The sequence below is a fragment of the Lithobates pipiens genome, unplaced genomic scaffold, assembly GCF_037356315.1.
Source record: "Lithobates pipiens isolate NorthernLeopardFrog02 unplaced genomic scaffold, aLitPip1_a1.2 Scaffold_16, whole genome shotgun sequence".
Classification (NCBI taxonomy): Eukaryota; Metazoa; Chordata; class Amphibia; order Anura; family Ranidae; genus Lithobates; species Lithobates pipiens.
Window position 1 is genome coordinate 580,773,159 of NW_027507748.1, and position 16,694 is coordinate 580,789,852.

General features: G+C 40.3%; 1 protein-coding gene across 1 annotated transcript in view; it reads left to right on the forward strand.

Moving 5' to 3' along the window:
• Positions 1-14,747, forward strand: part of CBX5 (chromobox 5) — a 46,292-nt gene extending 31,545 nt beyond the window's left edge. The window contains exons 3-6 of the mRNA XM_077483796.1: positions 377-539; positions 4,031-4,196; positions 9,459-9,556; positions 10,876-14,747. Of these exons, the coding sequence (XP_077339922.1) occupies positions 377-539; positions 4,031-4,196; positions 9,459-9,556; positions 10,876-11,026 (578 nt within the window). The 3' untranslated portion in view covers positions 11,027-14,747. The remainder of the gene's footprint in view (positions 1-376; positions 540-4,030; positions 4,197-9,458; positions 9,557-10,875) is intronic.
• The last annotated feature ends 1,947 nt before the right edge of the window (positions 14,748-16,694 follow it).

Sequence of the window (16,694 nt, forward strand, 5' to 3'; positions counted from 1 at the left end):
GTAATTACCACAGCCATTTCAGCTGAGGGAAATCCTGAAAACATGACCTGTTGGGGCTCCTTGAGGACTGGTGATCACAAGAAAATCTGACAGGCTGGTTGTATCTTAAGTTAAACAATCTATTTGGTACATTCAGCTTGCCCATTGATTCAGATCTTTCGGTTCAGCAGGAACTGGCCAAGATTCTAACTGTATTGCTGGCCTTAGTTTAGATAAGTCTGTTAAAGCTTTTATTCTTTAGTTTTTTTAAAAGGTTTCCTTTTGATATTTTTCTTCCTGCAACTTATGAAAGTATAACAGTATTATACCATTCACACCTTTCCATGTAAGAAGTCATTTGGTCCTTTTTTCATTGATGTGATTTAATTTTTTACAGGGGTGAGGCCGAATAGGGGCACTGCGATGGGCAAAAAAACCAAGAAGGCATCTGATGAATCCTCTTCCTCAGAGGAAGAAGAATATGTGGTAGAGAAAGTTCTTGATCGCAGAATGATGAAAGGGCAAGTGGAATACCTACTTAAATGGAAGGGCTTTTCTGAGTAAGTAAGCATGATCAGGTCAGTGTTATCTGAAGAAGGCCTTTTTTAACATAATTTGAAATACAAGATTGGTAATACTGACCTTTTCTACTTGCCTTGTGTTTTTATATGTACAGTGCCTTGAAAAAGTGTTCATACCCCTTGAAATTATCTACATTTTGTCATGTTGCAACCAAAAACGTAAATGTATTTAATTGGGATTTTAGGTGATAGACCAATACCAAGTGGCACACAATTGTGAAGTGGAAGAAAAATAATGGTTTCAATTTTTTATTTACGAGTAAATATGTGAAAAGTGTGGAGTGCATTTGTATTCAGCCTCCTTTACTCTGATACCCCTAACTAAAATCTAGTGGAACCAATTGCCTTCAGAAGTAACCTAATTAATAAATAGAGTCCACCTGTGTGTAAGTTAATCTCAGTATGAATACAACTGTTCTGTGAAGACCTGAGTGGTTTGTCAGGGAACCATAGTGAACAAACGGCGTCATGAAGGCCAAGAAACACACCAGACAGGTCAAGGATAAAGTTGTGGAGAAGTTTATAGTAGGGTTAAGGTATAAAAAATATTCCAAGCTTTGAACATCTCACAGAGCACTGTTCAATCCATCATCCCAAATTGGAAAGAGTATGGCACAACTGCAAACCTACCAAGACATGTCTGTCCACCTAAACTGACAGGCCGGGAAAGGAAAGCATTCATCGGAGAAGCAGCCTAGAGGCCCATGGTAACTGGAGAAGCTGCAGAAATCTCCACATCAGGTGGGAGAATCTGTCCACAGCACAACTATTGGTCATGCACTCCACAAATCTGGCCTTTATGATAGGATGGCAAGAATAAAGCCATTGTTAAAAGAAAGTCATAAGCAGTCCCATTTGCAGTTTGCGAGAAGCCATGTGGGGGACACAGCAAACATGTGGAAGAAGGTACTCTGGTCAGATGAGACCAAAATTTGATCTTTTTGGCCTCAAAGCAAAATGCTATGTGTGGCGGAAAACTAATACTGAAAATCACCCTGAACACACCATCCCCACCGTGAAGCATGGTGGCAGCATCACATTCTTGGGATGCTTTTCTTCAGCAGGGACAAGGTAGATGGATGGAGCCAAATTCAGGGCAGTCTTAGAAGAAACTTGTTAGAGTCTGCAAAAGACTTGAGATTGGGGCGGAGGTTCATCTTCCAGCAGGACAACGACACAAAGCATACAGCTAGAACTGTAATGGAATTGTTTAAATCGGTGGTCTCCAAACTGTGGCCTGGGTGCCAGATTTGGCCTTTTTCCAGCTCTTGGGGCACTATTTCTCCCTCTGATACAAGACACTTCTGCCAACTAACATCAACAGTGGGGCACCATTTCTCTCACTGACACCAGCAATGGGGAACTATTACACCCAATGATACAAACAATTGGGCATTATTTTTACCTTTAGTACCAAATGTGGCAATGTTTTCCACTGATACCAGGAAAATTTCCACTCCAGGTGGCCACAGTGTGACTCCTCTAAGGTCTGAAGGACAATAAGCTGGACCTTTGTTTAGAAAGTTTGGAGACCCCTGATTTAAATCAAAGCATATTTATGCGTTAGAAAGGCCCAGTCAAAGTCCAGACCTAAATCCAATTGGAAATCTGTGGCAAGACTTGAAAATAGATGTTAACAGATGCTCTCCATCCAAATCTGACAGAGCTTGAGGTATTTTGCAAAGAAGAATGAATAAAAATTTCACTCTAGATGTGCAAAGCTGGTAGACATACGCAAAAATACTTGCAACTGTAATTGCAGCGAATGGTGGTTCTACAAATTGACTGGGGGGGCTGGATACAAATGCACGCCACACTTATTAGATATGTTTTTGTTAAACATTTATTTTCCTTTCACGTCACAATTATGTGCCACTTTGTGTTGGTCTGTCACAAAAAAAATCACAATAAAGTACATTTCCGTTTTTAGTTGGAACATGGAAAATTTCAAAGGGTGTGAATACTTTTTCAAGGCACTGTAATAGTATGCTATATATTTAATTGAAATGCATTCTTATGGTATTGGCCTGTAAACTATAGTTCTTGCGGATTTAAAGTGGATCTTCAGTAATTTTTTCATCTTTCCATCTATTAAATTTTCTGCCCTTGTTTTAACTGTGAATAGTAAAACATTTTTTTTCTGCCAGTAAATGCCTAATACTCATTAGCCTAGGCATATGACATCACGCACAGCTCTCTCTCTCTCTCTATCTCTAGTGAGAGTTTACCAGGAAGGGAGGGGGGGGATCAGTCATAAGAGGGCCAATGAGAGCTGCCGAGCTGGAGGTGTGCCTCTGTGTAAATCCAGGAAGTGAATTGGCAGCAGCTTAAGCAGCCCACAGTTAAAATGGTTGCAGCTAGTCTCAGTTGAGGGAGATTTCTGCAGCATATTTGGTAAGTACAGAATCACAGTATATATAAAATAATATTCAAAGTGGTTGGAGGGAAACTTCAGAATGGCAAAGATCTCTTTATTACAAATTATGTGAGCAGACTGCAGTTCCTCTTTAACTAGTCATGTCACTAGATTTGGATATTTTGGAATGATGGCCAAAACTGGAAACGTGACAAAGCAATCCACAATATAAACTTCTAAGCTGTGTTGTATAAATAATTGAACATAAAAATCATATTTGCCCACAACTAAATTACTAATCACGAATTGATCCATGACTGCCGCCCCTCTCTGCCAATCCCTTCACTGGCTTCCCCTACCTCACCATGTACAATTCAAAATGCTAACCATAACCTACAAAGCCATCCACAACATCGCCCCCATCTACATCACCAACCTCATCTGCAGATATCGCCCAAATAGTCCCCTCCACTCCTCCCAGGACCTCCTGCTTTCTAGCTCCCTTGTTACCTCCTCTCATGCTCAAGTCTTCTCCAGAGCCTCTCCCATCCTCTGGAACTCCCTGCCCCAGTCTGTCCGATCAGCCTCTACCCTGTCCATCTTTAGGAGATCCCTGAAAACTCAAAACTTTATTCAGGGAAGCCTATCCCACACCCACCTAACAATTGTCCCGAACCACCTCCATCAAATCATTCTCTGCAGCTGTAAGCTTTTGTACCACCACCCCCTCCATTTGGAATGTAAGCTCTAAGAGCAGGGCTCTCCTGTACCTTTTGTATTGAACTGTACTGTAACTGTGTTCTCCCCCCGCCCCCCCCCCCCCCCCCCCCCGTTCCCCAATACATTAAATATTTATAAAAATGTTAGTGTTCTGTATAGGGTGCTGTTTCCACTTCAATACTTCATGATGCTTTTAAAGTTTTAAAAGGTTCCCCCCCCCCCCCCCCCAGAGGATTGACAGCCAGTGGTGATGCATTTATAATATTGCAGTGGTGTATTTGGAGACTGGTGTAAATTGCAAAAATGTTCCCACCCACAAGTCATCTTTTATTGATATTACCTTATTGAAATGTAGTTACTATAAAGATTTTGATCGTTTTGTATTCTATTTAAGAGAACACAATACATGGGAGCCTGAGGGTAATCTGGATTGTCCTGAGTTGATTTCTGAATTCATGAAAAAATACAAGAAACCCAAAGAGGGAGAGCCCAAACCCAAAACAGAAGCCACTAAAAGAAAAGCTGGAAATGAGGACATTAAGGCCAAAAAGAGGAGAGAGGTAAGCTTAATTGCTTTCAGTACTCACTGATTTTATTATTATGCCAAAGGTTGCTTCCCCAAGTAATTGCCCAATACCTGCACCCTTTGCCATTCTCACTAGCGATATCACAACTGGTTCACCGTTACCATTGTCACTGTTCTGGAGAATTAGTACTGCTCATAAGCATCGACTGGCACACACTGAGCCCTGGACTGCAAGGTTTGCTAAAAACTATGCACTCACTTCATCCATAGAAAAAAAAAATCATTGTAGCCACACACTGGATCAATGAAGATTACTGAAATGCCAGACAAAAGAAATCTCACCTGAATCCTTCCTTTTCTCCCATTTCTAGACATATTGCTGATTGGTACATTAAAGCGATGAGGTAGCGATGGTACATTAAAGTGATGCTGCCACAGTTCTTTGGGTTCCACCAGGGTGCCATGAGCACAAGACCTGGATCAGTGTCATGAGTTGCCATGGTGTGGGGGGCTCAACCACAAGCACCATAACAGCCAATGGTGCTCTAGGGCCAGGATGCACAATGTCACTTGTTGCTATGGTGTTGGCAGCTGGCCCACCTTCACCATTGCATTGCGCTTATCCAGGGCAGGCGGCATGCAGGGTGACCCCCAGCATTTTCAGGAGAGGACTCAAGTCCCCCTTCTCCAGACCTGTTCTGACTCTCTCCACCTGCTGCCATTTGGGTGTCAGAAGATATGGCTCTGATGTGAATAACTTTTTTATTTGTGAGATGGATTATGTGACTGGGGTGCCATTATGGTTAGAGAGGTCTCTGACCTGAAAGAGGACTTCTGATGTGATGTTCTTTTCATCAAGGTGGTTGTGTGTATGGTCCCAGGCTCAGATTTCCTCATGCTTGTAAGAAGCATATTGTTTGCATGCCTTTTGATGGTGAAAAACGATTCAGAGAATTCCTTTATATATTTATCAAGGAAGTCACTGCGAAAGCTGCTGCTATCATACAAGAAATAACCAAAGTCTCCTACTTCTACAGCTGCTATTTCTGCTCAACGAAAGTGATCTTTTTTTGCTTTCCCCAGGCATCCACCTCAAAACCAAGGCTTGGCACTTCCTTTTGTTGTAAGCACTGGATCTCAAAGTTAACTAAGCTTCCCCAGAAACCCTCCTCACAGTCACGGGTTGTCCCCACTCCTAAGAGTGAGAAATGTCTGAGTATGGCTCCAAGCTATCATTTCAAAGGGGTGTAAAATAGTTTCTATCTCTGCCCATCCTTTTTACTTTCCAATCTGCCAGCTTCAAACTAAATCAGAGCTGATTTAAAGTGGTTGCAAACCACTTTTCACTACAGGTACGCGTATATGTGCGGCAGTGACGTCTTCGCGGCTCCGGCCAATCATATGGTTACATAGTAGGTGAGGTTGAAAAAAAGACACAAGTCCATCAAGTCCAACCTGTGTGTGTGTGATTATATGTCAGTATTACCTTGTATATCCCTGTATGTTGTGGTTGTTCAGGTGCTTTATCTAATAGTTTTTTTAAACTATTGATGCCCCCGGCTGAGACCGCCACCTGTGGAAGGGAATTCCACATCCTTGCTGCTTTTACAGTAAAGAACCCTCTGCGTAGTTTAAGGTTAAATCTTTTTTTCTTCTAATTCTAATGAGTGGCCACGTGTATTGTTAAACTCCCTTTCCGCGAACAAAGTGGTATCCCTATTGTGGAGTCACCAGTACGGTATTTGTAAATTTGACTCATATCCCCTCTCAAGCTTCAATTCTCCACAGAGAATAAGCTCCATTTCGAGTACATCCTTCCTGACGACTGGTGCCCAGAACTGCACAGCATACTCCAGTCGCGGCCAGTACAGTGTCTAGTAGAGTGGGAGAATTATAGCCTTTATCCCTGGAGTTAATCCCTTTTTTAATGCATGCCAATATTCTGTTTGCTTTGTTAGCAGCAGCTTGGCATTGCATGCCATTGCTGAGCTTATCTACTAGGACCCCATGTCCTTTTTCATCCTAAAGTCCCTCAGAGGTTCTCCCCCTAGTGTGTTGATTGCATTCATATTTTTGCCACCCAATTGCATTATTTTACATTTTTCTACATTAAACCTAATTTGCCATGTAGTTGCCCACCCCATTAATATGTTCAGATCTTCTTGCAAGGTTTCCACATCATGCAGAGAAGTTATTGCCCTGCTTAGCTTTGTATCGTCCGCAAATACAGAGATTGAACTGTTTACCCCATCCTCCAAGTCGTTTATGAACAAATTAAATAGGATTGGTCCCATCACAGAACCCTGTGGGACCCCACTACCCACCCCTGACCATTCCGAGTATTCCCCATTTATTACCACCCTCTAAAGTCACCCTTGTAGCCAGTTTTCAATCCATGTACTCATCCTATGGTCCATATCGACGAACCTTATTTTGTATAGTAAACGTTTATGGTGACTGTGTCAAATGCTTTTGCAAAATCCAGATACACCACGTGTACAGGCCTTCCTTTAGCCAAATGGCAACTCGCCTCTTCATAGAAGGTTAATAGATTGGTTTGGCAAGAACGATTCTTCATGAATCTATGCTGATTACTGCTAATGATACAGCTTTCATTACTAAAATCTTGTGTATATAGCCCCTTATCTTCCCCTCCAAGAGCTTGCATACTATTGATGTTAGGCTAACCGGTGGTTCCCACCGCCCAGTCTGTCTGGATAATTACAATCCGCCATTATGATAAAGCTTCCCATCCTTGCTGCCAAATTGTGATAGGAGATCCATCTCCGCCCCCCCCCCCCAGGTTAGGGGGGGGCCTATAGCATACTCCTATAGCGTATTCCCATGGAATCAGTTTTCACTGATTTATGCATTCCCTCCTGTTCTGCTTCCACGACTTCTTTGCAGGATCAAGCAGGAAGGGAAGTTGGTGATTCTTGTGGCCCAGGAGATCTTGGTTTGCAGAGATCATAAAGATGGCGGTAGGGGACCCATGCACCATGTCCAGACCTTCTCTCACAAGGTACGGTATTCCATCCTACCTTACAAATGCTAAATTTAACAGTTTGGCTATTGAGACCCACATTCTGAATAAGTGTGGGCTGTCAGGTTCTGTGGTATCTACCTTGGTTAATGCAAGGAAGCCGGCCTTCAGAATCATATATTGTAGTCTGGAAGGCATATGTCTCCTGGTGTGAATCCAAGAGTTTGCACCTCATAGTAGTATGTCATAGGTATAATCCTTGACTTTCTACAATTTAGAAATTAAGTTGGCCTTGAGTACTATCAAGGGACAGGTCTCGGCCTTATCAGTATTTCAGCGACCACTTGCTTCGCATTCTTTGGTTCGTAGCTTTATTCGGGGGTAATGCGGCCTAATCCTCCGATTAGATCACCCCTGAACTCTTGGGATTTGAATTTAGTTCTGTCAGCATTACAGAAACAGCCTTTTGAGCCAATACAACATATTCCCTTGGTATTTTTGACAAGGAAGCTAGTTTTTCTGGTAGCCATATCTTCTGCAAGAAGGGTATCAGAGTTGGCTGCTCTTGTAAAGAGCCATATTTAATTATTCACAGGGATAAGGTAGTATTGTGTCCTCATCCTAAATTTATACCGACGTTTGTGTCAAGTTTTCAGTTAAACCAGGATATTGTTCTAACTTCATTTTTCCGGAACCCGGTTCTTCGGAAAAGAACTAGTCACTACATTGTCTTGATGTGGCGAGAGCAGTCAAAAGTCTACTTGAAGGCGACTGCTCAGATTCGAAAAACTGATGTTTTGTTTGTATTTCCTGAAGGTCCTAAAAGAGGACAGGCAGCATTGAAATCTACCATTTCCAAATGGATTTGACAAGTAATTTTTAAAGCTTATAGTTTAAAGAGGAAGATTCCACCTTTTTCAAATCAAAGCGCACTCCACAAGGGCTGTTAGCGCCTCGTGGGCAGTGCATCGCCAAGCCCCTCCATGGCTCAAATCTGGAAGGCTGCAACTTGGTCTTCAGTCCATACAATTACCAGAGTCTATCAGGTAGATGTAAAAAGTCGTGAGGATATCGCCTTTGGGTGCAGTGTGCTGCAGGCTGCAGTATAAGTCTTCTGATCTCATGGGGCCCTAATTTTGTTGCATCTTCCTACCTTCAGTTGGCATTGCTCTGGGACATCCCACATAGTAATTACTATGGCTCTGTGTCCCGTGATGTACGATTAAGAAAATAGGATTTTTATAACGGCTTACCTGTAAAATCCTTTTCTTTGAAGTACAACGCAGGACACAGAGGTCCCTCCCTTCTTTCTGGTATACACGTGTATTGCTTTGCTACAACAACTGAGGTCCTCCCAGTAGTGGGCAGGGTTATATAGGGAGTGGACTTCCTGTCTTAGGGTATGCTAGTGTCCATCACCTGAAGGTGGCCTATAATCCACATAGTAATTACTATGGCTCTGTGTCCTGTGATGTACTTCAAAGAAAATGATTTTACAGGTAAGCTGTCATAAAAATCCTATTTTTATACACACTCTATTTAAAATGTATAAAATCCACACTCACAATGTTAAAATGCCAAAAACGCTCATTCATATCACATCAAGCTAAGGCCATCTGCATGTTGCTTATCGTCTCACCGCTCTCACGGATCAACTGCCTTCAGAAGAAGTCAGAACAACAAAACGTCAAGGCGTGATTACATGGCAATAGGTAGCGTCAGAAGGAAGGTTGATCAGGGAGATCGGTGAGACATTTCGTATTGCTACATCATCAGCATGCATAGTGAAGCCAGATTACACATCTTTAAAAAGAAGTCAGCAGTGGCAGCTTTCATATGTTATCATGACAGATGGCTCACTCCCTGCCTGCACATACTTGCCTTTGCTTCATTTCCCCCAACTCTGTTCACCTGCTGGAAGTGAGAAAAAGCAGCTCTATGCAAGTCAGTCCAGCAAGTGCTTACATAGGTCAGCGGACATTCTTCCCACCCACATGTGACAGCTCTGAGCTAATCAACAAGCACCAGTGCCATCACATGCTCCTCTATATTCAGATGTACAAGATTCTGCATGTGGAAATCACACCTCTGCTGTTTAGTCAAATATCTTTTTGCAATCAGGTAATTTTTCTGTCATTTTCAATGTTTTTTTTTTGTTTTTTTTATTAAATTGTGAAAAACAATTTTACATTGTTCACATGAAACACTTTAGAAATAATCTGTCGCATCGAAATTAATGAAATGTTTTTATGGTGAGCTGGCGTATTTTAAGAGCGAACATTTTTATTTTTTTTTGTTTCCTGTTTTGCCTAGAGCAATGATATTGCCCGGGGTTTCGAAAGGGGTCTTGAACCTGAGAAAATCATTGGTGCTACAGATTCTTGTGGAGAGCTTATGTTTCTCATGAAATGGTAGGTACCAGTCCTATATTTGCTTCATTCAGTGTTTATGGTTTAATGAGAAGTTAGGATAGAAATGTAGTGCATTTAATTGAGATGTGAAAGTAAAGCCAGCCATAGACTGTTTGAATCTCGACCGGTTCAGTGGAGACTGGCCGAGATTCAAACCATGTATGAGCAGGCTAAATGTTCTAAAGTTGATAGATCAACTTGGGTACAACCAGCCTGTCAGGTTTTACATGTCATTTTTGCTAGAGGCTGTTATAGCTGCTAGCAGTAATCACTGTGTTCTCCTGGCAGAGATGGCTTCCCCCACACCCCTGCCGGGAGAAGACAATGATTCCACGGGAGGGATTCCCCTTCAACCCTTGGTTGCAGAAAAGAAAAGTGCTCTGTCTATGGCTGGCATGAATCCATTCTAGTCTGAGCAGATTGGGAAAATTGAATGGACTTGTAGCAAAAAATGTTAGATCTTGCTCTCTGCCGCCTTAAAATGTTTGTAACCCCCCCCCCCAAAAAAAAACCTTTGTGCTGGCTCTTTAAGTTGCTGAAATGTGATTTATCATGTCATTATAAAATGTCTCTGCCGATGTTCCACTTCACCTGGTTGATCTTGCCTGTGTCCCACTAAAGAAAGATATTGCAAACTTTCAATCAGAACATAATACAAGAATATCAAAGATACTTATCACAAGGCTCTCAAAGATTTGTTTCTTCTAAAAGTTGAGAGATAGCCATGTGGCTCAGGCATAAGCTAGGAGCGAAAGGGAAAAGGGACTATATCTCTTCTCTGTTCCCTTTTTACTCAAGCATTCACACCCACTTGTAACCACCCCCACTTGCCTCCTGTCCAATAGATATTGCCAACAGGTAGTCCTTGTAATATATTATATTGGCCTCTGGGGGGGCAGCATTGTCCATGTCAATCTTTAGGTACCTGTTGATCTTTTGATCTTTGTCATCCTGTCAGCCACTGTCCCTTTCAAGTTTGCATTATAGCAATAGACGGTCCAGAGCCAAGAGCTGAGAAATGACATTCCAGACTGCCCCCAGGAAAGCAAATGCTTGGTTGTATCGGCTAGAAAGAAACCCTTTTGAAACCATGGAATTGCAAGGATTAGCCTGGGTGATCTTTGAGTTGGATCTGTCATAAATTTGTTACATGTCTGTTTCCTATTCCCAAACTCTGGATAATACCAAAACACTATTACCCATAAACGCAGTAACATTGACACAGAAACTCCAGAAATATACATTAGACCATGTTGCTATCCAACATACAGTAAACGCCGTTTTTGTACTGCATCAGTAACACATGTTTTTTTCCATAGGAAAGATTCTGATGAAGCCGATCTGGTGCTAGCAAAAGAAGCCAATGTGAAATGTCCACAAATAGTTATTGCATTTTATGAGGAGAGATTGACGTGGCATGCCTATCCAGAGGATACAGAGAGCAAAGAAAAGGAGGCTGTGAAAAGCTAAAATCTTTTTATATCTGTATATAATTTACCTCCCCTCATTAACACACACATACCATCACCCCACACATCTTCTCTGTTTTGATCCAAACATTTTCAAGATGGGGAGGGTTTTTTTTTTCTTTTCCATATAACTCTCTTGCCCTGAATCACTCCAGTGGTGGCATTTGCACAAAATCTGATTGCCATGAATACCAAGAGGCATGGCATGTTCACCACTCTGTGAAGGATGCATTGTAGACATTGTGTGCTGCTACACTTTCTCCAGTTTTTAAATGAACATGAGAAATATCTACAAGGGTGGGTCAAGAGTTAATAGTGAATGGTTACATGTGTTCAGTGTCTGGTCAGTTCCTTCAGGATCAGATGCGAAAACCTCCCTCTGTTACCACTGATCAGTCGTGTACTGTGAAGGGAACCTTGCTGCTTGCTTGCATTCTCGGATGCTTGCTCTCTTGAGGGAGAAGACTGTTTTTATTATTTGAATTATTTTTAAATATCTCTGTACTATCGTGTAGGGTCCCTGCATTCTCGTATTTTATAACCGAAGATATTGCTTAATACAGTTGCAAATAACTGTGCCCCTCAGAGGGAAACTTTTGTATATACATATCCATAGTGTCAGCAACAAGCACTTTGAGAAAAATGCAGCGTGTTTGCAGGTCCCACCTCCTGCACCAAGAAGAAGACCTCAAATGTGGAGTGACTTTGTGGCTTTTGTATGTGTGCTTCATTCAATGTGCCATATATTGTGACTGGATATCATGCCTTTAACAGTCTTGTGTTTGGGAGATTACAATGCCACAGAGTATTGACTTCCATGTAGATGTAATGATATTTATTAGGCTTTTTATGGGTATAATTCCATCTATCATAACCTGCAACACTTTTTTTTTTTTTTTATGCAGTTTTAAAGTATTCATGGAAATATAAAGTATGTTTCCTTCATGTTGCTAAAAAACAAAAATTTATATGTGTTACAAGTAAGGTTTTAAAATGTGTACCAAAAGTGTCACAAATACTCCATTATCTATTATAGCTGCTGCGTAAGCAAGGCAAGTTTATCATCTGGGTATTTATGTAGCATATATGAACATGAATACATGTTTTATAAACAGGAAATAAAATGTAAGCTATAGTATGTAACAAACCTCCCTAAACAGGGTACTTATGAAATTAGCTGGTGCATGTCACTGAGCATTGCACTCTGTTTCAATAAATAAGGACAGAGGTCTGGAACAGCACCCGAGATCAGTACTGGAAATTCCTGGGAGCCAAGTAGCCCATATGCTTTACAACATGGCAGCTAACATTTTTTGAGCCATTCCTGCTGATAATGGCAGCCTATCTTCCCTGAAAGTCCCAGATTGTACTAGCTTCTGAGTTCTTGATGAGATTGTCCACCCCTGCTGAAATAGTATGTGGATTACAACGCCTCCTTTAAGACTTAAAGACATTTCACCAATCCAAGAAGATTTTTTAATAGGAATAGTGCTTGCATTAATTTTGCTTAGTTTTATCTTATTGGTGTACGGTATTTTCTTTTTAATTCACTGAAACTGAATTCATTATTTGGGGAATACATACCTTTTAAAGAGTTTTAGACACTATATCTTAATGATGGTAAAGTGACAGCAAGCTTGCACATGCATATCGTTTTCTTCCAGAAGACCCAAAGTTTCAAATACTCAATATGCAAGCTTGAAAATGGCTTTTCAGAACCAAAGCTTTGGCTCCATCCTCATTGTTTGTTAAAGCAGTTGTTTTAATTTTTGTATTTTTTTTTTTTTTATTCATTATTTGCATTAAAGTCATACTAAACATACGTTGTTTAATTTACTTGGCCCCTTCTATTTCTGTATGTGGATGATGGCACTGTAATTATTTTAATAAAAAAAAAAAAATTACCCTTTTCTTAATTATACACATGACTCAGATCTTTCCCAGCCTGTCTGCAGGGAATCATAAACTCCTAGTCCTCTGCTGCTGGTCAAACGTGCCAACAAAAAACCTTTGTAATACAGAGTAATGAAAAAAGAATGGTTTTAAATGGTCATACAAATATATATTTGAAAGTAAATCTGTATTTTTGCACAAGAACATAGTTTGGGTGGATTTCTGGCAGCCACAGGCTGTGTGACACCACTCCAGCCTGTGTCTTAGAATAAGAGGGATGCGATCCCTCCATTAATCTACATGTAATATCAAAACCCCATTGTGTTTAACTGGTTAGCAGGCATGGAAGAGGAGGGCGAGAGATGGACAAAAATTGCGGCCGCCCAAACATATCGAGCGAAAATGGTGTTATCAGCATTTTGCTGATAAGAGAAAAGGGTGCCGATTATGGGCCCAAAAACGCACAAGCTTTTGCCGTGGATATGTGGCAGATTTACAACGATTTTGCCACAATTTTACTGTGCTTATGGTTTGTTTTTCATAGGCGACTCGACTGCATCAATAACATAACACAGATGCCTTAATGATGCGTTCTTGCTGCATTTTCAATGCAATCCTTTTTAACAGGGAGGTGTTTTTTTTTTTTTTTTTTTCTTTTTTTTTTAACTGACCAAAATTGCAAAGGGATACATTTTTTTTTTTCTTCTGTCCCAAAAACGGCCTACTGTCATGTTTTGCACTACACTTTATTAGGCTACTATGTACCCCTACTCCTTCACATTGGGGTGGGGGGGCGAGCCATACTTCTATGTGTATCAAGATCAAGCCAGTGCGAGTGCCCCTGTAGCAAGCAGCTTGTAGGGCGGAGGAGCCGGGAGCACTGACCGAAGACCCCAGAAGAGGAAGATCTGGACTGCTCTTTTCAAAACCATTACACAGAGCAAGTAAGTTATTAACACAATAATTATGTTTACAAACACTTTAAGTTATGTTCTTGTGACCAGTAGTGAGGTACGTCAGGCAGGACGAGGTTGGCCCACAGCTTTGATTCTGCCATGTAAAATGAATTGCCCTGGAAACAACCCTACTTGTAAGTTTGACAAACTATGGAGCCTTGGGAGTAATCCCATAAACTTTGTGGAACAAATGCAAAGCCATTGTGTACCAGAATCTATACTGTTTGTTATCTTTTGTAACCAGGTCGAGGAATTCGTTTTTGTATGTATTTACATGATGATGTTGGCAATACTCATTAAAACTAAAAATAGTACCCAGTGTTTCAGGTTGCCAAGTGTTTTGGAAGAAAATTAAAGGTATGTGTATGTTTGCTGTCACTTTACACTTTTTAAATTCACTGCAGTTTGCTAAAGTTTGTTTATACTGTAACTCAGTGTGTAGCATTGTTTTAGCTTGTAGTTGCTCAACCCAGCAGTGGCAAATGTTCTGAAAAGAACAGGCAAAAATAAAATTCATGGTATATTAAAAAACCTAACTCCATATTTCCACGTTGGTGATGAATTTGCAGCAGAATTTATTAAGGGTATGTTTGCCAATATGATACCCTTTTATTTTCCATTTTCAGTATGGATGTTTGTGCGGTGTATACAGAGCAATGTTGCCTTTCATGGCTTTAAAAAGCTGGTCTGTAGACTGGCCTCTGTTCCTACCGACATCAATACGTTTCAGCTCAACACAACTAATGGCTGCTTGTGCAACTTGGTTTTAATGCTGATGCTTTTGTACACTGATTTTAGGATATATTTAAAAAAAAGTTTATAAATGTTCCTTTTTGATGCGTATTCATCTAAATAAAATACAGGTTTAATGTCTCTTAGTAATTTTTTATTTACATCTGTGTACTTTTGTCAGTTATTCCCTAAATAAGGCCTCATGCACACTGGACATTTTTACAGCTGCTGTTTTTGGCTTCAGATGTTTTTTTCTACAATCAATAAACTTTCCAGCATGTTATCTTATGTGTCTAGGCACACTCCTTGCAGGCTTTTATCAACTGTTTTTGGCTAGAAAAAAAACGCCAAAACTAGTGGGTTTTTCAGCTGTAAAAACGCTCTAACGTCAAATGTCTCGTTAGCGTTTAATGTTTTTGATCCCATTGAAAAAAAACAAAAAGCTTCAAAACGCTAAAAAAGAAAAAAAACTACTGCAGAAACGTTGAAAAACTCACTGCAAAGCTTCTGACATTTTTATAACGTCCCAATGTGCATGAGGCCTAAAGGGTAATCAACAAGTGAGGAATTTTATAAATGTTACCTTTGCAAATTTGTGTTTTTTCTAAATAACTATACTCTTGGGCACAGCTTTATGTTGCAAATACAGCAGGTAAAGTAAGTATTGAACACGTCACCGTTTTTCTAGTTAAATATATTTATAAAGGTGCTATTGACTTGAAATTTTCAGTAACAACCCGTGCAATCCATACATACAAAGAAACCAAAACAAATAAGTTCAGAAATTATGTGGAAAAAGTATTGAACACACTAACTGAAATATATTTTAATACTTCATACAAAATCCTTTGTCGGCAATGACAGCTTCAAGATGCCTTCTGTATGGAGAAACTAGTCACATGCATTGCTCAGGAGAGTGATTTTGACCCATTCTTCCATACAGTCTTCAAATCTTGAAGGTTCCGTGGGCCTCTTCTATGAACTCTAATCTTTTTGTTTTTTCCATAGATTTTTAATTGGATTCAAGTCGGCTTTGTGTTTGGGATAATTGTCTTGCTGAAATGTCTCTCATTGTTTTATCTTCATCATCCTGGTACATTTTTTTCAATTCATCCTTCCTTTAATGATAAGAAGTTTGCCATTCTGAAAAACCGCCCCACACCATGATGTTCCTACCTCCAAGCTTCACTGTTGGTATGGTGTTTTTCATCTCACCAGACTATATTCTCCCAATATTTCACAGGCTTGTCTAAATGTTGTTCAGAAAACTTTAAACAAGCTTTAACAGGCTTTTTCCAAAACAATGGAGTCTTGCATAGTAAACGTACAGGATATGGTGGTTGAGTGCATTACTTATTTTCTTTGAAACAATTGTACCTGCTAATTGCAGGTCTTTCTGAAGTTCTCCACAAGTGGTCATTGGCTCTTGGACAACTCTTCTGATAATTCTTTATACTCCTCTGTCAGAAACCTTGCGAGGAGCACCTGGTCGCGGCCTGTTTATAGTGAAATGATGTTCTTTAAACTTCCTGATTATAGCCCCAATAGTGCTCACTGGAACAAGTTTTGAAATTCTTAATGCCATCAGTATGTTTTGCAACAATAAGGTTGCAAAGGTCTTGAGAGGGCTCTTTGCTTTTACCCATCATGTGATACCTTTTTATAGGCCATCAATTGAAACACGACATTAATTTGCACTGACAAGGGGCAGGATTGCTTTCTAATTACTGATAGGTTTCAGCTGGTGTCTTGGCTTCCCATGCCTTTTTGCACCTTCCTTTCTTCATGTGGTCAATATTTTTTTCCCTGTCATTACATTTTATTACACGTAACTTAATTTCTAAACTTTTTTTTTCTTTTGTATGTATGCATTGCATGGGTGGTTACTGAAATGTGTTGAACATTTCATGACAATAGCACCTTTAGAAATATATTTACCTAGAAAAATGGTTAAGTGTTTAATTCTTTACCTGCTGTATGTATAACACTGTTGGTTGTTCGAACTAGGGTCAGCACTTGACTGTCAGCGCACCTCTTTCTTTCTGTAATGCGTTGAGGTTCCTGCACCAGTAAGTTTTCTTTTACTAT